General features: G+C 46.4%; 1 protein-coding gene across 1 annotated transcript; it reads right to left on the reverse strand.

Annotated features, from left to right (window-relative positions):
• LOC144093614 (venom serine carboxypeptidase-like) lies at positions 1-27,019 on the reverse strand. The gene is made up of 6 exons (XM_077627175.1): positions 26,797-27,019; positions 22,859-22,954; positions 10,646-10,695; positions 6,977-7,146; positions 3,732-4,065; positions 1-3,122 (listed from the first exon to the last, which is right to left on the reverse strand). The coding sequence occupies exons 1-6, from the start codon at positions 26,868-26,870 to the stop codon at positions 2,320-2,322; spliced, it is 1,527 nt and encodes a 508-aa protein (XP_077483301.1). The 5' UTR covers positions 26,871-27,019; the 3' UTR covers positions 1-2,319.

A 27,019-nucleotide genomic window follows, 5' to 3' on the forward strand; every position in this document is an offset into this window, starting at 1 on the left:
CATAACTCTAATCGCCTTTATTTTCCCGGTATGTACCCATATTCTTAAGGAACATTCCCCCGCAGCAGAGTCACGATCAGCTTATTGCGAATGCAACAACCGAATGCAGGAATGCTATCGGGCGAGAAGAAATTTTATTCACATGCTTCTACACCGCATCGTAGGCGAACCTGAACGAAAAAAAAAAACGCAGGTCATCACATTCAGGTTCATCATACCGCACAGATAAAAGACTGCCATGCGTTTTGACATTACGAGTTACGGCGGCTGTCACAGGTGTCCCTGAAGCTAAGGACATCATCATGAAACAGTCAGTCGAGCTGACAGCTTGTGTAGGGTACGTGATTGTTCCTAGTACTGACCTCCGGAGGAAGACATCTGCGTCCTCGTAAGGTCAACGCGTACAGCAAGAACGACAGTACGCCCATGGTGGTTCAGAGGCGATTTTTCACGTATTTTGTAATCCTTATATGCCCTTTCAATGCAGTCATTGCAGTTGTCCGCAAGCACTTGCAGCCAGCGATTCGGTAGACATTTTGCAGCATGCGTGCATAGTTGAGGTTTCAAAGGCGTTCACTTAAGTGCGTCGCATCGCACGTCTCCCAACTTTTTCATTGTTCCTGCGCGCTCTCTGGTTAAAAGCTCTTGTGGTACGTCCGCGCACCCCGCTGTAATGGACGAAGGTTTATGCACTATAAAAGAGGGTACCATGTCATGGGGTTCCATTGACAGGGAGGCCGAAAATGTTCAGCCATTGCATGCTTCTCTCGATGCAGATGACGTTGAACAGGGGGATTATTGGTTTCCATTACCAGTAATTATACAGCGTGTTTCGCTTAAGACTTTCTGAATTTTTTTAAATTGGCTTTTTGACCAAGAAAGGCGCTTCTCCTGGCATAGCATTATCCGCGGGGTAGTACATCAAAATAAAGCTAAGATCTGCTAAAGAGCAGGACGGTTAACTAATACTGAATAGTTAGCTTTCAACTATTACATTTAGGCCCCTTAATTATCGAGAGGCACGTAGCTCACTGTAAGTAATATGCACACTAGTTTTAGGATTTAGAAAACTCGGTTACCCTTGGTGCTGTGGCAAAACAAAATTTGCCTATTTCGACGAGTTACGTGCACTATAGCGGTTGCTTTGCATGCAAGCTTCTCGAAAACACACGTATTTTGGTGCGATGTATCCAGAATTTGTTGGGCCACAGCGCCGAGGGTAAGCGCGTTTTCGAAATTCTAGAAATTGATAAAGCTATTACTTATGCCCGACTACACGACTCTAATTAAGAAGCGTAACAGTAGTAGTTAAAAAGTTGGCTAGTAAATATTAGTGAACTAACCAGCTAGTAGCACCTCTTAGCTGTACTGTGATGCAGTACACTCCTGACAATGGTATGTCGAAAAAAGCGCTCTTCTACCTCAAAAAGCCTATTTTTAAAAATTGCAGAAAGTATTAATTCAAACCCCCTGTCTGTAGGACTACACTTCAAGAACACTGCGATTTTAAGAGCTTTTATTTGATTGTGCAATAAAAAATTAGCTCAGCGCAATTATTGCGCAGCTGTTTTCCTTAGCTCTTCAGTCTCAAAACATTTAATATTCAGTCTTTTGTTAGTACAATCGCAGCGACATGCTCGCAGCAGCTTACAGGCTATGCAGACTTTAACCAAGTCTGTAAATAATCAGTTTGCGTTCTTTCGCACTTGTGCATCAAGTAGCTAGCATTACATAATTATTGCATCATTTATTTCAATAGTTGATCAGTATTATTGGCATCCAATTTTCTTCCTTTGTAAAATCTCAGTAAAGCGCCCGCAGCAGCATAAAGGCTAAGTAGACCTCTAACAAGTAAAAAATTAAGCAACCTGAGCAAATTTTAATGATTAAATTGCCGACGGTGTGCCCTAGCCCTCATAAAGTGAATATTAGTATATACCTGATCTAGACGAAAGCTACTGAGAAGAGTAACGTACTCAAGGCGAGCTGTAACCATGCGTACAGCTCGTCAGAAGTTTGTGTGAATGAGGTCCCCTTACAGCCAGCCGCATCACCTCTTGACTGATGCTGTTCCTTTACACGAGCTTGTGTTTCGTGGGGGCCCATTGCTGCTGATAACGCATACAACACTACGCATACGTCGAATATGGCCACCACACTATCTCGACACAAGCCCTCGACACCTGGCCCAACTTTGGGCGAACTACAGTTCGAACTAAAACATCTGCGTGAATGGCTTTCGAGCAAGGTAACAAACGCGACCACCGGTGACCGTATCACGCTCTTTCTACAGGAAGCTCTCACACGGGAGAAGTAGCCCTAGTCGATAAAAGGCGGCTTGACGTCGATGAACGATGTGATCATTTCCATGCTGACCGCCGGCTGGTCGAAAGGCAGCATGTGGCCGCCGTTCCTGACCACCACGAAGTTGAGATTCTTGACAGTCTTTACGTAGCCGTAAACGCTCTTCCCGTCCGTGCTACGCCACACGCTCCGGGGCTCGCGGGCCCAGCGGTCGGCGTACGACCAGGACACCTGAGATAGAAATTTCTCGGTCGCCATCGTGGACATGGCAAAGTCCAGGTGGCCGCTGTACACGAGCACCCTGTAGCCGCCCTCAAGTACCACGGCGAACTGGGGCCTAGCCGAGCGCAACAGGTCGTCGATGAACTTGTTGGGGACTACGCTGCGGGACACGTCGAACTTCCGCCAACCGACATGCAGGGCTTGCCGAATGTCTGCCCTCTGGACCAGTGCCCTGTACGCTACGTTGTCCGCGGGTGCATTGTCGTAGAGCATGTTGTAGTAGTAGTTAAAACCCGTCTGGTTCTTGAAGTAAGTGTCACGGTGCATGAGGCCGAAGAAGAGTCTGTCCGCTAGCATCGCGGCGTCTCGGGTGTGACCGGCGCGGATGTGGTCGGCCACCTGACCGGAGACGCGCGTCATGTAGTCTGCAGCGATGCGGTCGATCAGGCCGAAGGCGTGCAGCATCTCTCCGAAGTCCATCATGTTGATCGGGTCTGTGAATCCGTTGCCGTAGGCGATGCCTCGGAAGTTTATCTTGACCCGGAGAGATTTTGCGTTCTCGTGCAATGCGGCGCCGATTGCCGGCACGTATTTGCCTGCGAGTGAGGAGCAAAAACCGAAAGGCTGGAATGAGAAATGTGGTTTCTAATACATTTTAGGTTGTCAATGGTTAGAGTAGCATAATAATCAGAGAGCGATACTCGATGGCTTATCTTAATAAGCCTTCAGGAAGCAACAGAAGCGCACCTAGTATTAATATGACGGAACGTGCGGCATCAACCAATTGCAAAAATCCATATATGTGATGATGATTATGGATCTTTATGGCGCAAGGGCATCCATGGCCAAAGAGCGCCATGGCACAAAGTATTTCCGACTTTTCAAGGTGGAGTAAAGACCCATTTCCCAAGCATTTCACCCTAAATTAGCCGAGCACGAGACCAAGTGAAAGCTTGTACCCACTGTATCACCGGTGGGCGCCCGGCGCCACTGGGGATCGAACCCCGCACCTCCCGCATGCGAGGCGGATACTCGACCACTTGGCCACCGCTGCGGTCAATGCATATATGTCGTAAATCTTAACGCCACAATTATAATTGACCAGCCTGCACTTTCTTCAGTCGAGCAAAGTCAGATGGTGGCCCCGAAACTATTCGACACCGCTAACGCGTCAGTGGAAGATGCTTGTCAGCGGGATCACATACCCGCATATGACTCTCCGGTCATGTAGAACTCGTTCTTGGAGAGCTCGCCGTACAGCGTAAAGAACTGCTGGAGGAACTCGACCATGTCACGAGCCACGTCGGACATATTGCGAGCGTAGCCGCAGTCGTCGTCCGTAAAGCTGAAGCCAGATCCAACTGGCTGATCCACGTAGAGCATCGAGTAGCGCTGAGCCCAAGTCAGGTTGCGGAACTCGACTTTGCTGCCGTCTTCAGACATGCGGTACGGACCGTGCTCGACGAAGAAACCGAGCAGTGAACTGGAGCCGGGTCCCCCTTGCAGCCACAACACTACGGGATCATTCTTGGGATTAGACTGCGCAATAAAAAATTAGGAACAACGTTAGGTTTAATGAGTGATGCAGGCTTAAGTGGAGACATTTATAGCATAGGCTAGTATAGGCATATACCGGACCAGCCGAACTGGTTCACCTATACTGGTTTCGTCTACATGAACGCGGCCACATGTCCGCTATCTAAATCACTCTAGTAATTTGAAACAAATACGTAAACGGGGTTGGACACCGCTTTACAATGGCTTGTGCCGCAGCTGAGAGAGAAGCACGGACAACGCAACGAGTAGGAAGGGAAGGGTAACGCCAGCTTAGCTTACCAGAGTAGGGGATGTCACGAGGGGGAATAAGGAGTCTGGATAAAGGCAACATATGCGAGGGCGAAGCACAGCCAGGGCTACCGCGGAAGGGAGTACTCCGGCAATGCGCACGTGCCTCGCGATAACTTCGTCGTCTTTGGGTTGGGCTCACTCACAGTCACTTGACCACCGTGGTATGTAGCTCGTTCCGCGTGCCTCGTGCAACCTTTGCCATCATCGGATAGGACGCAATACTCACTGATGGGCTAGCAGGTTATTTTCCAAGCCTACAGGAACCAGCGCTCATAGAGATGGAACACAAGAACAAGGGGAACGACGGGACGGAGAGCTCCGACCTGTCGTTTACGTTGTTCGTGTGCAAGTCTGTGTGTGCGCTGGTTCCTGTAGGCATGGGATAAGACGTGCAGTCTTAACACGCCGCCCAAGAGTTCGAAGCGCCTCGCAGACGCTGTATGTGCCAGGGAAGCCGCAGCCCACAAAGATGTGGAAGGTTGGACGTAGGGGGCATGCGCTATAGGGTCGATGCTTGATAACATCCCCCAATACTGTGCCCACACTTTTCAAAAATAAAAACTGACAACATTTACGACGCGCTTGATTCATACTTGATTCACAGTTCGAGGCACGGGCGTCATGCTTTGCCGAAGCCACACAGTGCGCGTGTTTGCGTAGAGGTTATAAGCAGCTGTAAGGAAAGGAAAGGAAAAGAAAGGAAATTAACAGAACGAAAGGAAAGGAAAGGACAGGAGAGGAAAGGGAAGGAAGCAGCCCTTCTTGAAGCAGGTGGTCATCTCAACCGTGTCACGAAGGAAGAGATTAAGCAAATAATGAAATGTGCACGGATTTAGATGAATTACCATTTACTCTATCTTTCGCTGAATTTCACGATTTACGCAACAAACCTAAACGTCGTAATTTTTTTTTTCTTATTGCGTATTCATCTGCGCGTACTTAGCCACATATTCTTCTTTCCAGGTCATCTATATATACGCGAAAACGCGCGGAAGCGTGCATTCTACGATCGGCTACGGGTTGCGGTTCATCTTGGCAGACTCTGGGCGACTCGGGAAGCGAAACCAAGGATCGAACTACGTGTCCTCCGACGGGATGGACAAGTGGATGCCCAGAACGTGCGTGGGAGCGCAGGGCCTCTCCAAAAAAGCAGCTTGAGGTTATCAACCAATCCGTGCGGGCGAATAGATAGTGTTCTTTTTTAATTAAACCGGGATGCGGTGAACAACGATGCTATATTTTCTTCTGCAGCAAGTGCTACATCATGGCCGCACCGGTAGCATTATGCGCGAAAAAAAAAAAACGCTGCAGATCAGTGAGCTGTGAAGCTGCCAGGAATGCTGTCACGTGCGACTCCAAAGCTACCTTGCAAAGCTTAGCTTAGTGCATATGCTGGACACGCCACTATAGAACATGTTTTAGTGGCGTGTCCAGCATATGCAAGTGAAAGACTCATGCTCGCATCTGCTTTGAAGTCTATGGACACAAGGCCCCTCTCGGGGGTTTTATCCCCGGCGCTTGGCCAGATAGTTTGAAAACTGTAGAGGCAACGTGAGCGCTCTCACGCTCTTTAAGCGACACGGACCTTGCCTCGCGTTTGTGATGTTAGAAAGTGCCTTGATTTTTTATTATGTACTTTTTATATGCCTCCTCCCATCATCCTCTTCCCGTTCCCCAGTACCGAGTAGCACGCCAGATATTTATTTTTCAAGCCAACCTCTATACCTTTCCCATCAATAAACCCTATCTCTCTTAGCTGAGTCGGCTTGTCTGCATTAGTTCGAATCGAAGTAGCAGCATACGGACATGCCAGAGCGCAACTCGACGTTCCGTTCGTTTTTCTTGCGATCGTACTATTCGCATACTGTCTTCTCGTTTTCTAAACAAGCCCCTTACGCGTCATATCTCATTGTGCCAGCGTCACGAACGGGCGCTTTTGGCGTCGGAAATGCGGTATTCTAGTAGGCACACATGTTATAACTCGGGCAGGACAACGCAAGGATTTCCTTTCAGTGAATTCCGGCGCTGCGAGAAATTAGCGCAAGGATTTTTTTTCGGGGAATTCTTTGTCGGAAAAGTATCACGCGCAACCTCGTTCCAATGGGACACGAACGGAATGGAATGGTCTATACTGCGCGCTTAACTCGTTCCCTGCCCTCTATAATTTTTCATAGCATCGCACTTTGTTAGTTGTTCCTGTCCACCCTTCAGCACGTTTAAAGTTTGTGAAAAACATATATCCAAGCTTGCTGTTCAAAGACTTAGCAGTGCTCTTCAAACGCTTATCGCTTGTGTACAGGTGGCACAAACTGTGAATGGAGAGAGGAGCTGCAATAATAAAGGAAATCACGCGTACCCTAATGTTAGGGAAGCTGTGTGATCATGCACAACCGATACAGCATTGATAAGGTTGCGATTTTTTCGGCTACGCGGGAAAGCCGCTTGACCTACGCGCACTTCTTAATTTTCTAACCGTGTCTCGTGAAATATATAAGTATCACATTGACACTGGTCTTGGTGCGATTTGACGCTTTTAAAAGAAGAAAGAGAAGAGAGCTGTAAAAAGCCGCTCCGCTGAGGTGCCGCATCATAATATACTCACCAAAGATGGAACGAACCAGAAGAATAGGTTGCTGTTGAACTGCGGGTTGACAGTTATGTATCCCGCGTAGCTAGGAACTTCGAAGTTGGCGCCGATTCTGCCGACCTTACTCAGGGACTTGGCTTCATCCAGCTTTCCTGCCGCGATGAGTGGCGTCAGAATCAGTGGTTCTGCAGAACAAGAACGTTTGACAAAACAACAAAAGAGCGTTAATGTTGTGTGCAACTGAAAACGCCCGCTTTGAGGTTCAATTTTTGTTTTCCCGATTCGGGTTGAACGGGGTTGACTGAGAGATTGAAAGCTACTTCAGCTCAAAGTTAAATGCGCTTTATGCCCAGTACAACAAAAAGAACATAAAACAGCAACATGTCCTGAGCCGCGCGACTCTGGACATCCAGAAACTATATGTGCAACCATTTGTACACGAAAAAAAAAAGCAGACTATAGTAAGAAGTCAGTAGTTAGAAGAAGCCAGGCCCAAAACAGGGCCGGATGTCTAAAAAAATACAGTCTAATCAATTCTTAACACTAGATACACGGAGAGAATTCTTGGAGATTTGATTGATTTCTGCAAGAGGTAAAGGACGATTTTTTTTTAGCATGCAACGCGTACACGTATATGGGTCAGCTAAAGTGGACAGACCACGAGAACGGTGCCGGTACTGCTTGTCAGCGCTATAGGATGGCGAGTGCCTGCTGCCGAGATTAGCCTAAATATGTGCAGTGCGCCCTCTATAATATTCTGGCCTGTTCGCCCACGCATTTCAGTTGGGCAAGGCTTTTTTTTAATAAAAGCCCCAAGGGATCACTCTTCCCTTCTGCGAGGCCATGATATCTGGGCAAGCGAGTTAGCCCGCGATAGCAGTTTTATCAGCCACTCTAATGCGTACTGTCTACAGTAACGCACGGCTTCCACTCGACTGTGGTCGTTCTCACGTGACCGTGCACGCTGCTGAGTGAGAGGTGTAGTAACCTGTGCCTCATGCCGAGCTATGTCTCCCGCGGAGGTGTCGCTGCTTGTGCCAGTCAACGAAAGACGATGGGTCACTGAGCTCAGCTTGCAAGCTGCGAGAGAGCACGAAATTTGGCGCTACACGTCCACGAAGTGCGATGATCCGGATTATTTGCGCAGAACCATACCCTGAACACAAAGTTGTGCGAGATAGCGATTTGCGATAGCGGCTGACTTATAAAGTGTCTCGGTCAGGAAAACTCGCTCGCCCATGCAGCCTACCACCGCAGAAGTCAAGAGTGGAAGAAATATCTTGCGGCATTTCTTCAAAAAAAAAGCCGTGTCCGACTTAAAAAAATGGCGGTGGTTTAGCTCTGGTTAAACCTGGAGTGACGCGATAGCTACAGCTGCCCCCGTGGAACTTGGTCACGTGACCAACAACGTGACGAACCATATGATCAGCCACGGCGCCGCGCCGCCGGCAGCTGCTCCGCACCACGTGACAGCGTGGCGGCGCAGCCACTCTGAAGGCTCGAAATGCTACCGTAATGTAGCTATCGCTACAAAAGGTCGCCGAACAGAAAAGCTTATTAGGGAGGGCGCGCTGCACATATCTCGACAATAGGCACGCGACGTCAGAGAGCACTGAGAAGCAGCCCTGGCACCGCGCCCATGGTCTCTTCACTTTTGCTAGTGCCTGTATATAAAAGAGAACTTAATCCATGTGCCTTCTACACATCGTTTAGTGCATTTTTTAAGTCTGTGTTAAGGACAGCTTCGTTCAAGGAGCATGGACGCAGTTAAACTACGCTTCAGTCGCACTCGTGAACCAGTTATTTTGCGAGTGGGATTACGTATCAAGCCTGGGATATAGCGTGGTATTTATTTCGCTTTTCTATCAAGTTTCACCCCCAACTTCATATCGTCTAACAGGGGACCGCAAGAAAGAAAAAACTATAAAAATTTAAGAACGAGCACTCGACCCAGTGGAACAAGTCGTCGCCGCCGCCGACATAGCGTCTAGCGAAGACCCACCTTTTAACATCAAGACACATTAGCGTATAGAGGAATTCGGCTCTAATCGCGATCAAGCAATGTCGACTCGTAACCATCACCGGAGAAGGTGGCCTGTATTGGTATTGATAACATTGTTGCATTTTTTCTTCTCCGTATCCGGTGACTTCCACCGGCTTGTTTTTTCGCCCGCACAGGAACACTTTTGCATAAGGTAAGCACAGGCGCACAGCACGTGTGCAGAGACCTTTCCCCTCACGCCTTCCGTTTTGCTTGAATACTGGGGAATTTGAGCAAATGTGAGACACACCTCATCTGTAAGACGCACTTTTAGTGGACGGGAAGTCGACTCCCGACAGAGTTCTTACCACTGGGAGCCGGACTACCACCACGCTATCTCTAGAATAAAAACCGCCGTTATCTGCCATTCGTAAATGCGTGTGCTTAGGTCGGTAATTAGGCAAGTTATAGTCACTTAGCCCAGTGCTGCAGCAGCACTCTTAGCTGGATCATTGTCCGGTGCACAGCTACGTATTGCAAACGTAGAACACATACAGCAATTATCTTCAAGTGCGCATCTGCATGATCAGCACATGCTCAAGATGGGTGAGTTTTGTGAACAGAGGTGTAGTAGTTCTGGACAGTACCTTATCTGTCACAGGTTGCTGTTCTCGACATTACGAGCTACAGAGTGTCTGGTATGACCTGTGTTATTAAAAGGCGTGATAACACGACTTGTCACTTTAAAACATGCCAGGACAGTTTTCCAGGGATGCGTGAAGCAAACCACGTCGCGGCGTCCTTTACCATACCCATATCAACAAGGGTGTCACACTAGGGAATCTTCAGTTTCGTTTATAAACCGAACTTTGGTTATAGGCAAACGCGTTTAATTAAAAAGCAGGAGCCTGCTCCTTTCCTCATTTTTATTTCAGAGGCCCAACGCTGTAGCAAAGCCTGTGTTCTACTGCTATGCTATTGCTGGTCGGCGCACGTATCCACTGAAATTAAATTTTACCGTGCATTATTGTCTAAACATTACTTGACAGTATTGTACCTTAATATTTTGGTTTCGTTTGTAGAGTTATGCTACAAAGCGACTCAGATTATGAGGGACGCCGTAGTGGAGGGCTCCGGATAACTGCCATGGCCACAGGTCCTTTAACGTGCACTGATATCGCAAAGTACACGGGCCTCTAGCATTTCGCCATCGCCGAAACGCGACCGCACCCGCCGCGGTGGCTCAGTGGTTAGGGCGCTCGACTACTGATCCGGAGTTCCCGGGTTCGAACCCGACCGCGGCGGCTGCGTTTTTATGGAGGAAAAACGCTAAGGCGCCCGTGTGCTGTGCGATGTCAGTACACGTTAAAGATCCCCAGGTGGTCGAAATTATTCCGGAGCCCTCCACTACGGCACCTCTCTCTTCCTTTCTTCTTTCACTCCCTCCTTTATCCCTTCCCATACGGCGTGGTTCAGGTGTCCAACGATATATGAGACAGATACTGCGCCATTTCCTTTCCCGCCCAAAAACCAATTATTATTATTAATATTATTATCACGGCCAAGATCGAATCTGCATCTTTCGGGTCAGCAGCTCAGCACCGTAACTAATGAGCCACTGCGGCAGCCTAAATACTTTCAAACGACGTCATTTGACCAGAGTGAAGTGTAATCATTATTTCCACCAATTTCACAGGTCTCACCTGAATCGCTGCCTTTAACCGAAGCCCCGTCGGTGGTGACTTCCGGGTGCCTGTAATAATAACATGGAAGGATGTTTGCTGTAAATATCTGTGCTTGCGCAAACACACTGAAGATAAAGAAGGTGCCACTGTGTTATTGAGCTCAAGAATTTTTCCTCAGTTGACGTTTTCAGCTGCGCTAATAAAAGTAGTAATAGAGCAAGCACTCTTAGTGACCTTACAAAATTCGATAAGTACAGTGGTGGCTGTGCCAAAAATTTTGGGAAAGCATGTGAATGTATATTATATATAAAGCTGCTGCAGCGCAACACAATAAAAGTGCATTATCAGTTATCGTTTGTGTAGGAGACACCTCCAATTAAGGAATTTATTTATTTATTTATTTATTTATTTATTTATTTATTTATTTATTTATTTATTTATTTATTTATTGTAGCCTCAGGGCCAAAGGCATTACAGAGGGAAGTGGGTTACATAGGATAAAAGAAAACTATGTATACAATACAGTGAATGTTATTGCAACATAAATACAACTTTCTCCTGAATATACAATGTTCGCTAGTGCATCGCGAAAACGTAGGTTATCTTCAATCGTTGTTATACCAGGCAGAAGGCGGTTCCAATCGACGGAAGTCCGGGGGAGGTGAGACTGGAAACAGGCGTTTTATGGAATTTTGCAATCACGACCGTGTGACGATCATCAGTGCGACGGGAAATGTATAGGGGTGGTGAAATGAAATCTTCATGCAGTGTGACGGGGTGATATGCCTTGCGGAAAAAAGTTAAGCGACTGATTTTCCGGCGAGATTGTAAGGGTGGGGATTGGGGGGGGGGGGGGGGGGGGATGTGAGCTTTCATGCCGTGATACTTGCGGTACGTTTATAATTGGAAAGGATGAAGCGAGCGGAATTATTTTGGTTTGGTTTATGGGTGTTTAAAGTCCCAAAGCAACTCAGGCTATGAAGGACGCTAGAGTGAAGGTCTCCGGAAATTTCTGCAACCTGGAGTTCTTTAACGTGCACTGACATCTTACAGTACACGGGCCTCTAGAATTTCGCCTTCATCGAAATTCGACCGCCGCGGTCGGGATCAAGCCCGTGTCTTTCGGATCAGCAGCCGAGCGCCATAACCACTGAGCTACCGCGATAATTTCGAGAAGAGAGAGAGGTTTTAATGAGTAGGGTTCCATACAAATGTTGTCTATTCAAGCTTAGAAAGTATTAGGGATTTTTAAAGTAAAATGTTTAGGGAAGATCGAGCTTCGGAGAAGTTGCGACTTAAATACCCTAACATGCGATTAGCGTTATTATTCACGTATTCGATATGGGTGCGTCATGTTAAGTTTCGTGTGATATGAACGCCTAGGTAATTGAGTGTAGCAGTAAAAATGCGAAGCAGTAACCCTTCTGAAGGAACCGGCAATGACATGGAATGTGAAAGTAGACAGAGATGATGTCTACAACATCTGTCTTACGACTCCGAAATTGCCGATGACGCGGAGGAGATGTCATACTGTCAGGTAGTGGTGACGGCACTCCAGCAGTCAGGAAGGCACCGAAAGTCTCAAAACAAAAGCTCCTTATTGGACTGGTTTGTGTTTACAAAGAATTAACAACTCTCCGGCGGTGAAAGCCACAAGCATGCTCCACAAACATGATCGGTGGTCGTCTAAGAACAGAGTCACCACCGCTCCCGGCCGAACTCAATTTAAAATTGACAAAGAGCATTCGTGAAAAGGCACTAAAAGCAGATGCAGCAATGTCGGACAATGTAGAAGTAGTTGCGTGAGGCTGCGATCATCGGAGATAAGCCTCGTCTCATCTCGCGTCACAAAATGATAAAGCCCCGTGCCGGCGGCTTTGAGCATAGACAAACAAAGAGAAAAGAAGTGGTAGGGGTTTAACGTAGTTAAGCCTAGTACACGTGCGAAAGCATTTGTTCATTCTTAAGGTAAAAAGGTATAACGCGATAAGTTTAGTTCGTTAATTCCCATATATACAGAATTGGTCCTTCTCTACTTAACATTCATGAATCATTGAGAGCCCTCGTACCACTCTTGGCAAAGTGGTGCAGCGGTTAAGCGTTGCGCCACTGCCCTGCGTTGGCAGGTGCTGCCGCCGATCGGGCTTGTTGCAATGTATGTTGCTATCCCCGATCAACCTCTCGCGACCAGTCATGAATTTAAGGGCCACCTGCCACGGGGGTCAGTTTGCTCTGAATCTGGTGGGGAGGTTGTGATGACGCCACAAGGCCAAGTGACCTAGGTGGCGCGAGGCCCTCTTCCCATTACCACAAGACACAAGGCAAGAGACACAAGAGCAAAAGACAAGACAGTATTCTTGCTCGGGGTCAGTACGTCTGGAGCACTTCTTTAGCACTAAAAATATTCGCAGATTCGGAGCTATATGCAGGATACTCTAAGGTTTCTCAAGAGGCCATACCTATTAAGTTTAGATGATAAAGTGTCTTCAGAACTCGATGTATATCAGAAACCGTCATAGTCTAACATAGCAGGTCCTTTGCCTCCCATCATTCACTAAGGACATCTCTTTCCACCCACGCTCTATAAGAGCACATATACTCCCAGGAACACATGAGCCAAGTTCACATGTATCGCAAGTTGTCGAGAACACTGTGGTGCCATGTACCCCGCGATCAGGAGTGAACGGTGCTGTTCGCGAGCGGACGAATGCACCCTTATACGGTGGTGCAGTGCGAAACAAGCGCGTTATTCAGAGCGACGCGAATAGGCGCGTGATGGCGACGGCAATGTGCGATAAGAGTCGAGGGAGCGTTGTGCAAGAGGGGTTCGTCTAGAGCGCTGTTTGGCTGACCATGCCGTCGGGATGTACCGCAGTACCTGCCCACCGGAGTGTGAGCACACTGCCCACCATTAGCAATGGCCACCTGCCCACCGTCGCACTGCGCACGAGCCTCACGGGAGCTCAGGGAAGAGCAGTCTGGGTCTCACATTCTCCCATGCGGGCTCCAAGTGGCATTTAATTGCTGAGCAGAGATATGTTAACGCGATAGCGCTAAAGGCCCGGTTACCCATATAATCCGGCGTCGGCGTTGTCGGCGTTGCGAGCGAAAAATTTTGTTGCGTAGGGTAGCCCAGGTGGCCTGCTGCCGGAGAAGCATCCTAGGTGGGCCGCCTAGGACACGTGACCTAGTGATGTTATCACAACCTGGCCACCGTTGCAGGTGGCTGTTAAATTAATTACTGATCGCGACAGGTTGTGCGGGTAGAGCAGCTTGGGTCGCACAAGCCCCACCGCTGGGAGCACTTGCCATCGCAGGACAGTGGTGCATCCCTTAACCGCGGCACCATTGCGGAAGGAGTGGTGTGAGGAGACCCACAGGACTACGAATGTAAAATAGAGAATGACCAATTCCGCATATATGGGCATTAACTCATTAACGCTAACGCGTCATATCCTTGAGGCGGTGGTTAAGTGTCCCCTCCAATTTTTTTTTTGCTATCATATGTGACTGCAAGACTGGGACGCTGTTTAGCTTTGAGCATCAGCCTGCAAAGATTTGTTATCAGGCAAGCTAAGTCAACTGCACCATACTTGTCTACGGTGTATGAAAACACCGTCTACTAAACTTTAAAGATCATTTGTATCTCAACTGTGCCATGGGATTATTTCCCTAAACTAATCCCTTATGACGAAGCATGGGCGTTTTTACCATTAAAATTTTTGGACAAAAACCTGATCATCCTACACTGCAGGCATCTGGGTACTCGAACATCCTAAAAATACAAGTGGTTTCAAACGAGCGTTGTTTTCAAGCACAAAAACCAGGTACCTCGCGTACTGGTCAAGACCTTTTTCATTTGAAACACGTGAGGCACGTGCGGTGAAGAGCGATCAATCAAACTACTGAAAAGTGCAAAAGTTCTCCTTCAATAAGAGCTGGCATCTCCTGCCTGATAGATCAGCAGGGTGCGGGCGAAGACCTTCATCCACACTTGCAATAAAGTATTTCGTTGCTCGTTCTTGCCTGCGCACACAGACTTTAATTTTTCCTGTTGTAGTTTTCTTCTTGCACTGTCATGTATTACTTGTATCCCGAATAAATCCTTCACTCGACATCAAGCGTTATGTCGTGTCAATTTTTTTTATTTATCCTACGTCTTTTGCGAGGTCTGAGTGATGGATCAGTTTTTCGCCAAAAATTAATTTGCGGCCGGTCATTGTGGAGGCCAGCGCACATCCGTCACGTTGCTACAAAAATTGATTTTATCTCGTCACACTTTTTGGCCTGACCTTGGTACAACCGCATCAAAATTTTCATCCACTCATTTTTGTTGACTTTTATGGCTCTTACGCTTCACTACATTCAATCAGGGGCTTGGTTATCCGTTTCTTCTTTTGGGCGCAATAAATTTTTTTCCTGTTTTGGGCTAGCAACGGGAAAAACAAGATCTCGTTCTTATGGCACGAAGTCGAGAAATAATAATTGGTTTTTTGGGGAAAGGAAATGGCGCAGTATCTGTCTCATATATCGTTGGACACCTGAACCGCACCCGTAAGGGAAGAGATAAAGGAGGGAGTGAAAGAAGAAAAGAAGAGAGAGGTGCCGTAGTGGAGGGCTCCGGAATAATTTCGACCGCCTGGGGATCTTTAACGTGCACTGACATCGAGAAAGCAAGACTTATTTCGTAAATAAAGACATGCCAAGTACAGCTCGTGACGTTGTTTTTTTTAACGCTTTGGCAATCATTCCCTCCCCTCCTCTTTCTTTTCTTTTTCGTCTAATGTATGGAACACCACACCTAAGCCAGCCGCTACCCCACGCGACCTCCTTACACGTCACTTCACACAAAAAGAGCATCATCTCGACGTACGCTAATCGCAACGAGAAGTGATCACCGTATAAGACTCGTGAACACCGAGCTGACGGTTTATACGCCTCCTTTCAAGTAATTTGAACGGCGAACACCTGGCATTGCCTGTCACAAAAATACCTTATTCCCGTCTTTCGGGTGGCAGAAAAAAAGGCATTGCCCCGGTCAGACTCGGCTTTTCAGACCTAGTTCCATGTGTCAAATCGTTTTTTTGCCAGCCAGCCACTGATGTTCAATCACACAGACAGCGCACTTGTAAGAAGCTGCAAGTGTTGTTCTGAGCAGTAAGAGGCTATGCGGAGCATTTTTTTTTTATTTGAGGATAAATAGAAAAATTGAGGCATCAGTCTAAAAACGAAAAACCTGCAGCTCAGGGTTCACGTAAACGAAAAACTTGCGTACCATTCAACCATAGGTACGTAACCTGTGGCAGTTGTGCTAGTTTTACGTTATCATTCAAGCAAGATTTTTTTTTACGTAAAACCTCACATTTTATGAGTGAGCGCGAGTTTCCAGCTTCAACGACATTTATGGCGTTCAATCTTCTAAACGAGCTTACTCAACTAATCATTGTGCTCTTAAAAGTGTCGTGCTTGATATGCTATTTACCGTCGAATTAGCGTAACGTGCCACAAGAGAAAAGGCATATCGGGAACATGTGTGAGGGTGCCAATGGCGGTTGTAATAGGAGAAAAGGAGCCTATAAAAAAAAGGATAAAAATGCACTAACAAAATTTAGGAATGATGTTACCTCGATCACCCATTCTTTTGATAGGCAAAAAAAAATTAACTTGCGTCACTGAGCAATCGTGCACGAACCTTTTGTCGGGCTATTTGCACAGTTTCTTGTGCAAGCGCCTTCGTGCACAAAAGTGTGCACAGCCGTGAATCTTTCCCCTATGCGCCATAAGACTTAACTACCTTGAGACAAGGTTAACTGGAGGTCAGCGGGCGAAACCTTTGTGCTCCAGTGGAGGCACTTAGGTTGAAAAAGGAGATGATGATGAAGATTATGAGAACTGCTACGATGTAGTAATTGCGCAGTGCGAATCAAAATAGTTGACTGAAGACAACAGCTTTGTCCCTAGTTTTGGTCTTCTTGTCCTGAAACCAACTCCACACCATCACCATCACCCTTACTACGTCTACTGCAAAACAAAGGCATCTCCCAAATCACTTCAGTAAACCCTGTACTGTGCCAGCTGCGGCCACCTTACCCCCGCAGACTTCCTAATCTCGTCCGCCCACCCAACTTTCTGCCGCCCCCTCCTACGCTTGCCTTCTCTTGGAATCCACTCCGTTACACTTAACGAGCATCGGTTATCTTGCCTTCGCATTACATGCCCTGCCCAAGCCCATTACTTTCTCTTGATTTCGACTAGGATGCCATCCACCCGCGTTTGCTCTGTGACAGACTCTGCCTCCTTCTTGTCACTAACATTACACCTATCATTTTCCTTTCTATAGCTCGCTGCGTTGTACTCAATTTAAGTTCAACCTTTTTCGCTGGCCTCACCGTTTCTGCCCCATAGGTGGACACCAGTAAAGTACAGTGGTCATATGCATTTCTCTTCAGTAATACTAGCAGACTGCCATTCATCATCTGAGAACACCTGCCAAATGCACTCGACCTCATTCTTATTCTCCTAGCTACTTCATTCTTGTGGTGCGGATTTGCGGTCACTACTTGTCCTTAGTGGATGTGTTGTCTTACCACTTCCAACGCTTCGCGCATGTACACATATCGCAAGTACACATATCACCACTTGTAAGCTTTTTTGCAGTGATGTGAGAGAAAAATATGTTTTCTGCTGTCACGTGATCAGCTCTGAAAGCGCTGCGTTGTGCAATTCTTGTTATTTTCTTACAGTGGCTTGAATGATTCTTCTTTTGTCTAACGTTCATTGCTGCCTAGACATTTGAAAACTAAACATTTCGACAGACTTGCCTGTCTTGTTGGGTTTGAAGACTTATAATAATCTGCACATCTCCAACCAAAAACTTTAATTTTAACCCAACGTTTCGAAGCCGACTCGGCTCCTTAAACAGGGGAGCCGAGTCGACTTCGAAACGTTGGGTTAAAATCAAAGTTTTTGGTTGGATATGTGCAGTTTATTATAACTCTGACATTTGCTCAAAGGCTTTTGTTTTATTGCTGCCACGTAAGAGCAGCGCGCAAAGCGCGCAATTTCAAATATGTGCTTCATCGACTGGTTAAGGCCCTTTCAAGGTTTTATCAGTAGCCCGATCTCCGCCGTGGGGCTTTGGGATCAACGCAGCTGGCATGCAAGATGGTCGGCAGCTCTAGTGCCATTCTAGGCTGCCTCGATGCGGTGTACCGAGGCACCCAACTGCCAACAACACTCATTTTTTTTCAAATAGTTAAAGTCACCACGAGTTGAACCGGACAATGCTACATGTTCAGCGCATTTGGAATTATACCGAGACGATCCGTTTATAATAACACTAAAATTTAGAATGAGCATGCTCGGGTTATGTCACATACGATAAGTTAAAGCTCTCTCCAAATTTCTCCTTTTTTGCGTATTTACTGGATTGGTTGCATAATTTACAAAGACAATGTTCTTCTCTTCAGTGACATCATACTGGCACAGTAGGACTGAATGAAATGGCAACGCAGGAACTGCACCAATAAAGTCCGCATGGTGGTGGAACTTTTTGCAATGTTATTCAGTTTTTTAGAGGTTTCTTAAGTGAGATTTAGTTTCGATTGCGTTCGCGGGTGTTCATCTGCGAGCGTGTGTCTGGTAAAACATATTTCTTAATCATATTGTTTCTTTTTCTTCTTTTCAGCTTTGGCTAGGCCCTTCTAGAGTATCCGAGGGATACTTTCGATCTTTTCTGACAAGGTAAAAAGGCTACTCCTTGAACAAACGTCAGATTGCTCTCAACATTCTCTATAGTACCAGAGCAATTAAACAATCCACATTATCTGCAGGCGAACATCTCCGGTAATTAATAAAGTGTGCTTTCTCCTTCCTACTTATACGAAACAGTTGCAGAGGAATTTTGTCTTTTTTGTCTGTTCTAATGGTGATCAGGAAGGTCAGGAGACAAAAAAAAGGTATTTTTTTTCTAAATATGCTGTTGCATAGTCACCCACCTGGGGATCCTTGCGACAGATAACTGGAGAAGAATGATCATTCTGGTGTTAATTATTTCGCGTTCACCTCTTAGCGGTTGCCCCAAGAGATAACACTGCTGCTGCAATAGATTGCATGACACAAGTGCTGAAGGTTCACTACTTGGTTTGCTTCGGTGCAGCAAAAAGAGGTGCTCTTCTCTTGAAGCTATAATGCCAGCTTTTCACGCAGGTGCTTCAAACCCCCTGTTCAGATCTCTTCAGTTTGGCTTGAACAGTTCAATAAAATATTTACTTACATTGTCATAAAAGCCTTTCTTGCTCTTCTGCATACATATCAATGCCGGAAACTAACTGTACAGTTTTTTTATGCAATCAAAACTGCGTTTCACTTGTTACGGTGGTTTTCGCAGGTCGTAGCACCATTCTTCGTACTGTTTTGGTGAAAATCATATCGCTGGTTTCATATTCCTGACTTCTACGCTACTGCCAGAGGAATCTCTTTATTTCGTTATGCTTGAGCATACGAAGTAGTCAGCTAGTTGCGGCAGAAATAAATCTTCAAGGAAACATCTCCTTTCGTTTGTTTTCGGTTCTTAAATGCCAAGTCAGCTTTCTCAGCACTGATGCCACACTCAAACAGCTGCCAAACACCTGAATCTTCGCACAAGCTTTGTTGCGCGATACAGAAATTCCAGTCAGGCAAATCACTCATTCCTAGCTCGAAAAATTCTTAGTCACTTTCAGACCCGATGAAACATGACGTCATTTATGGAAACGTGCCGAAATTGCCATGTAGCACGCGTTTCTGTACGGTAGACTAGATCACCTTCCATTTGTGCTGCGTTCGCCCCGTCACGACGTCTCCGAACTCAACACTCGAAGGCAACACAAGTCAACGCTGAACTGCGGAAAGAAATTCAATAAAAGTGTTTCACCTTTCAGTTTTTAAAAAATAGGGAGAAGCAGAATCTCCGCACTTCTGAAGGCTAATATGGGCTCACCCTTTGACGCCACCCCATCGGAATCCGGCCAAGGGACCCGCCCTAAGAAGAAGCAAGAGCAGGGCGTCCAGCACCATGTCGGCAGGGGCCATTTAGACACGACGCTGCCGCAGCAGACGCATCAAAAGGGCATTTCCAGACGGCCGTCTATTCCACGCAAGAAGCTCCACCTCGTCCTCGCTTCAATGCTGACACAGGAGGAACAAACCTCTGCGACTGCTGGTAACGCAGCGACACGTCTCATCAGCGCGTGCGGGCTGCTCTTTCGGGTCCGCACTAAGCCTTGGACTCTTCTCCTGGTCGGCCGTGGTCACGTTGGGTTGTGGCTAGCGTGACGACGCCGGGTCAGCTGCTGTCCGACCAGTGAATGAGATGTCCTTCCCAAGCCAGGACGACAATTCGTCGGACAAACAGCAAGCACACGCCGTAAGATAGCTTTTTTTTTCTTTTTCACTTGAACGTTCGAGTTAGGAAGTACATAACTTCGCAATCGCTAAACCGGAATTATATTCTCTATGGTTATGGTAAGCAGAGAAGCTCGACTGCTATCCTTTGTCGATGCTGGAACACGTGCCCTGGACTGTGTTTCTACCGCACTGAGCCTGCGCACCGACCGGATATCATCGCCGGAGCCCCCTGGCGCCGCAGATCATGTTGCTCGCATCGTAAGGTATCTTCGTGTTTCCACCAGGTAGAGGCGAGCCTATGTGAGAGGCAGCGAAATGCGGCTACGCACGTCTTTTGAATAGGCGCACAAGGAACACGCGCAAGCACCTGAGCACGACTTTGCCGGCGGCGACTGCGCTGGGATTAAAAAAGCGAAGAAGAGGCGGCGGTCAAACTTTTTCTCTCGCAGGTCTATGTCACTTTGTACGTAGTGAGCCCCATTTATTGGTTAAGGGCGCGTTATAAAAAGGAGTGATTAGGATCGGGTGGTGTAGCGGCAAGAGGCTGGCTTTTCTTCTGCGGGATTTCTCTGCATTGGTGTTCGAAATAAATTTACAGAAGGAAAGTTGGAGATTTTTAAACACCAAAAAGCGCATATCTCTACAACAACTATGGTAATGTCACATCACGCATAATTGTCTTCTAAAGCCTAATATTACACATGTGCCGAAATTTCTTGATATCGTCCATTACTTTGATCTCCTAAAACTGTCATATTTAGCGCTTTTGTGGTTGTTGTTTTTTTTTGCAACGGTTTTTAGCGTTACGTTTACGTCACAGTGCGTGTGTATATGCTACTTCGTTTTGCTGGTGCTGGTGTTTGTGCAAGCTGCTGTTGCTGCTTTTATTTTTAGTAAAAAGCCTATGTCAAGGTCTTTTAAAATCTGATTATTATACATTTATATGCAAGTTGCCGGATCATAATATAAATTTGCTCGATAAAGTAAACTTAGTGCAACATCTTTCAATAAAAATAGTCCTCGACTATTGCCTTTAGCGCTAAGATACACACAGCATTCATTTGCATTATATACATATCTCGATCGCCAACTACGAGCAACCCTCTTGCTTTTGCTAGTCACCCTTGCCCTCTGTTTAAAATCTCGTTCCTGTTTTTTGTATCTCTACTTAGTCCTACGTGCGGCAACGAGGTGAATACGTTGTTTGTGCAGCTCACTTGACAGCTTCAGACATTCCCATGCTGCTGGGTTCATCTCTAGTTATCGCTTTGACCTTTTTATGCGAGCCCAGCTTCACAGCAGCAGCTGGGCAGAGGCAGTAGGCACGTTTTATTAGGCTGCCTTTGTTGCTGCTTCTTTTATTTGTTTTTATGCATTCTACGCCTTGACTTTCTTTTTATCCATTTAGCTTCATTTGTCCAGATTTTACAGCTGTTTGCAGTGCAGCACAGCTGCGCGAGACGTCAAAGAAGCACAGCGCGACGCAACGGGACGAGAGGCTACCAGGTGTTTTGAAGGCTGCCTACAGGTAGCTTTCCATTTCGAAGTGACCTTGAACGCAATAAACGCAAGAAGATAGCGCTTGTCTCGAAGCTTAACGTAGGTCAACGTCCCTCGCCGATAACGCCTCACCTCCCTGAATGATTACAAAAAATTGGCGAGATCAGAACGAGGAATCACCGTTCCGCACGTGCAGAACCAGAAATTCACCGCATATACGTGTCCTGACCGGCACAGAAGATTTATGGGACAGGAACGTCGTCGGATAGGAATGTCGGCGATGCGTAAGGTGGAGGTGTCATGGCTACGTATAGGCTCCTTCCTGCGCCGTCCTCCAGAGCACGGGCGACTCGATGCAGAAAAGAACCAGTTTTTCTTCTACGTCTGCCATTCTACACAGGTCCTTATTACACGCGAACTTGTGTTTTTCGCCTGCTTATTGACTTCAACGCAAAAAAAAATCACTTGCTGTGTTGGGCGACGGGGCATGGAAAAAAAGTGTTACTGGCACGTTTGTTAAGACGCACTTGTCAAATTCAAGGCAACGTAATCGTAACGCCAAGCTGCAACCAATCCTGACTCGTTTTAGGTCCTGAGTGTTTATTAATAACGAGTAACACCATCTTGAGCAATTCGTGCAGCATACAGAGCGAACCATTGTTGCTACCACAGTGCGCACAAAAAATAGTACCCCGTAGTAGATGCATGAAAAAAAGTACATTGTTTATAAAGAATTAACAACCAAATATGGGTAACAAATTGTCAAAGAATGGGTCTGTGTCAAGCTGTACCTGTGTGCTCTTATTGCAGGGCACGACAGGAAATCTTTAAAAATTCTTCGCATCGAAATATTTGTATAACTTTGGTCCATATTTACTATTTTAAACGATGTCGCCGATTAGCCTCGGACTACGGGGTACGGCAGAGAGTCTTAAAAATTTCTTCTCGCTCAAATATTTGCTCAACTTCGGGTCCTGTTTTTAGTTTAAACGATGTTGCCGATTAGCCTCGGAGGAAAGTTAGGGGATCACTTATCTATGTGCCTTGTTCTGATTCTGAATTCTTATTATTTTTATTATTCTTATTCTGAATTATTTTGTATGTGTACGTTTTGCTGCACGTTCGCCCTGCTCTCAGGGTGATGCTCGGTGGCTGGTGTTGGCAAGTGGCCAGCGGTACGCACCTATATATCGACTCGAAGCGAGTGCCTCGCATGAATCGAAGAGGCCTTGAGTGCTTGCCACTGTTTTGCTCCCACATCCTTCGAAAGCACTTCCACTGTGGCCAGTGATAAGGCCCTCTCAAGGCAGGATGCAAAAACATAGAAGAGAGCTCATTCCGTACTTGAGAGCTGTGCGAGCCGGGATGCAGGCAGCCGGCTTATCCGTTGCACCGTCACCTTGAGAACCGCATCTTGTGTTAACTTCGGGCTTGTCTGACCTGCATGGCACGCCGTGATAAACATAGACGGTAAAGTAATTGTTTTCATTTCTTCCAGCAGAAGAGTGAACAGTCTATAGTGGGATACAACTTAAGAAAACAGCAGTTGTTAACACTGGGTCACGGTCCGCGGCGTCCCGATGGCCAACTGCAAGAGCAGCCAAAATCACATTTTACTGCGTGACTATATTAAACAAGTCAGGTATCAAAATTCTAGAGTTTGTAATTTTTTTTGTAATCGGCTTCTTGTTTTGGTAAGAAGAAAAGTTTTAACTACGGGCTACATTTTGTCACGGAAAAATTCTCTGAGGCGGGGTGAATGTGGGGCGGAGATTCACTGCAGACTTAAATTTGGTCTCATTATATCAGTACTTTTCATTCATTACAGACTCCAGAAGTTACAGATCTCACAAGCCAGTCTTGGCTGAGAAAATATGAGGAAGTCATAACCAGACAAGTCAGCAAAAGTGAAGAGTGCGGTTCGAGACGAACACATGGCGAAGGGACGAAAACGACCAGCGGTCACTTAAAACTATACTCTATTGGGAAAAACGGCTCACTAACCAATAGATTGAGCAAGAGGCACATACGTATGCGCAGGCTAAAAGGCATGAAACGAAAGCACATTCTGCGTTCATGGGACTGTCTCGCTAAAGCACTTTGCTTTAAACTTCAAACTCTTTATCACGTAGCAATACAGGTGTGTCGTTAATGCACTGGTTCCACTTCCTTTTAATATGATACGCTTCATTAAGCTCACGAGCAACAGTGTGTTCGGCCTTGTGGAGAAGATTCTAATTTCTTCAAATTTTGCCATTCAATCGAGGTCAATCTGCAAAGCCAGGTGAAAACAAGCTTTCCTTCATATGAACTGGTCATGCTGTCACGTGCGACCATTATTACACCTGCCCGTTCGTCCTATATTAACTTTACAGCGGATGGCAAAGGTCACATAAACTACGTCCATTTCGCATGTGACTAAGGGGCCGAAACGTTTCTGTTATCTGCCAAAATGCACCCCAATAAACTATAGGTGTAGGTGAGCGCTCGTCCCGTTCTTCTCCTTTCGACGCCCTCGTCTTGTGCAGCGCTCTTCTCGTTTGTTTACCGGCGGTAATGAAACAACAATCCTGACAGTATATGCTCGGACAATTCAGTTGGCAAGCAGCAGGAAACTTCTCACCTAGTCTACGTAGTGCTCCGAAGCTATACGGCTCTTATTTTCCTACGCCGCCGCGAACGCTGTGCTTTCTGAAGGGAGAAACACTGCAGGAAACGACCCTGTCTGGTCACCTAAGATTTAAACTAGTGTCTGTGAGGCGCACTGACTGGCTCCACCGCCCACCACCATAAATCTATCTTGTAAGGTATACGTATGACACAGAGTTGGAAATTATAAAAGCTTTGCGAGAAGAACTGCTCCATTTCCTGGTTGCACTGATCATTCAAATTTTAGTAGCCTATCAGGAGAGAGAGAGAGAGAGAGAGAGAGAGAACTTTTTATTTGAAAAAAAAAACAGAATTTAGCCGGCGTTTAAATGCGCTAACATGCTACTCCCGCACAAAAATTTCTTGAGACAGTCTATAGAGTCTCCATAGGCTTCTTTTCTCTAAAATCTTTGGACTTTCCATGCGCAAATCCTTGAGAAAAGTCTATAAGCAATACAAATCCCATAGGAAGTCTAGAAACAATCAATAGATTTCTGGCCACACACTTTTAGTAAACTTTTGTCTATAGAAGGTCTATAGACTATGAATAGATAAAAGAAATATCTATAGGAAGGAAATAGAGTATGTAATAAGTCTATAGAATATCTATAGTCCCCTTTTATAAGGGCTCTGCGTAGGGAAGGGATTGTGGCAGAGAAAGATTAAATGGGAGAGGTGTAGGAAATGTGGTGACGAAGTTCACGTCATGGAGAATGCGGAGTCGGAGTGCTGGACGGAGGGATTAGAGTTTGTCTAGAAGACCCATGTCATCTAAATAATTAAATAAAAACTTCATAGCGTGTCTCTGCTGCCTATGGCAGGCTAAGGGTCCATAATACACAGCCTAGTGTTAGAGGCACTTGAGTAAGTGATTCCATAAGATGGCCATAATATGCACGCTCCCCAGCATACCGTGGGCATTCTAACAAAATATTCTTCACTGTTTCTACTAAGCCGCAGTAGTCGCAATATGGACTGTTCGCTTGACCGAAACGAGACTGTAAGGTATTTGTAAATGCAACGTTTAGACGACGTCGATGATAAATAGTTTCCAGGTGACGAGGAAGTCAGCCTAACTTACCGTGGACAAGCCGCATGCCATGATACATACTAGTTAAAGGGACATTGAGGACAAATTTAAGTGGAACTCCATCGAGATGGTACCATGTGTTCATCACAAAGAAACCACTCTCACCGAAAGCGGAGCTTTTATACGTTAGAAAAAAAAACGGAGTACAGATGTCGCCATCCCTGGCCGATTTTACAGGTAAACTGCGTGAGTCGACGGCGAATTTTTCGACGCAGATCTCAGAAGCTGCCCTACATCGTCTTTCACTTGAAAACAGCTGCAACCAGCCACGAGTTTGAATCGAGACGCAGGAACAGTTTTTAGATCAAATTTCTCAGCCATAATTTTGGGGACAGACTAACGTTAACATATCCAGAAAGAGCCAGAGAGTCAGTTCTTACTGAGAATAATATGCGAATGCAATTGTCCTCGGTGTTCCTTTAAAAGTGAGTGCCAGCATCCCCTGTTGCTGAGACAAAAAAAAGAACACAACAGCCCTCTTTGCTTGAGAGAGCATGGCCGCGTCAACCCCGCAATTATAATGCGCCGTAACAAAATTGGTTTTGGAAAATGTAAACGGCGCAGTAACTATCTCACTTCTCGGAAGGCAGGTCAACCAAACACGTAGTGGGAGGAAGGGAGGAAAGAGGGAGCGAAAGGAGAAAAGAGGTGTCGTAGTGGAGGGCTCCGGAATAATTTCGACCACCTGGCCATCTTTAACGTGCATTCACATCGCACAGTGCGTGGGCGCTTTTCGCGTTTGGCCTCCTCTGCGGCCGGATTCAAACCCTGCAACTCCGGCTTAGTAGCCGATGGCCTTAACCGCTGAGCCATCACGGCGCATAACAAACAGGACTCCCTCCTGCAGACATCTACTGATACTGCATCTCCATCATTTCCAGATTAAACTTTCCCTCTCTTTTTCAGCTCCTCGGCTTTCCTTTCCTGAGGAAAAAGCAGCACGCCCAACTGCGCTTAAACCCCTTGTACTGTACATGCCTTGCAGGGAGGCTATTAACGTTTTCACTCGCTATATGTACAATCGTACGCGTCACACACCCGATGCTTTTCTCGAACTGATCTACAGTTAGCAGTGATTTCCTTGCCTCAGAGAAATATAGCCCCGTTCATGTCGCAATTAAAGTGTTTTTCATTTTGTTCCTGTGAGTGAACGCAGCAAGTATTTACTGCCTTTTTACTCTCGATTGCAAGTGCCATGTGCATGTTTGAAAACAAGTACATTATACCACGAACGCTGCAGCACTTATCCTGCTAATCCTCGTGCTTCCGTGTCCTGGTGTTTCCATTCATCGATTATTCTTATTGTTCATACGATTTTTTTTGGCATTCCTACAGTAAATACGCAATTTGTGTTTCGCGCAACAAAATTAGTTGGCTCTCTTGAGGCCTGTAAAAACAAAAATATTGAGACCGAAAATAGTTTTTACGTGAATAAAAATGGCGAGCAGTGTATCAAGAAATTAAGGGCAACTGGACAAATGCGCCACGCTATGGAGAGAGAAAAAATGCGGGTATTATAACCCCGCAATCAGGCGAAACTTACGCGTCAGATGCGTGGATTCTGGTAGTGAGCACCAGGCCCGCTTGCACCAGGAAGAGCATTCGCAGGGCAGTCATCGTCACCTGGTACGGCTTTGGGGCCGAAATGAAACCGTGGGAGTCAGGGGAACGCAATGTTTGTCTTACAGTGGCCTTCCTCTCAACAGCCCACAGCGAGCGGTAAGGTAGGCACGGTGTTTTTGCCAGAAGGAGATCGCCGTCCGCAA

This window comes from Amblyomma americanum, chromosome 6, assembly GCF_052857255.1.
Source record: "Amblyomma americanum isolate KBUSLIRL-KWMA chromosome 6, ASM5285725v1, whole genome shotgun sequence".
Lineage (NCBI taxonomy): Eukaryota > Metazoa > Arthropoda > Arachnida > Ixodida > Ixodidae > Amblyomma > Amblyomma americanum.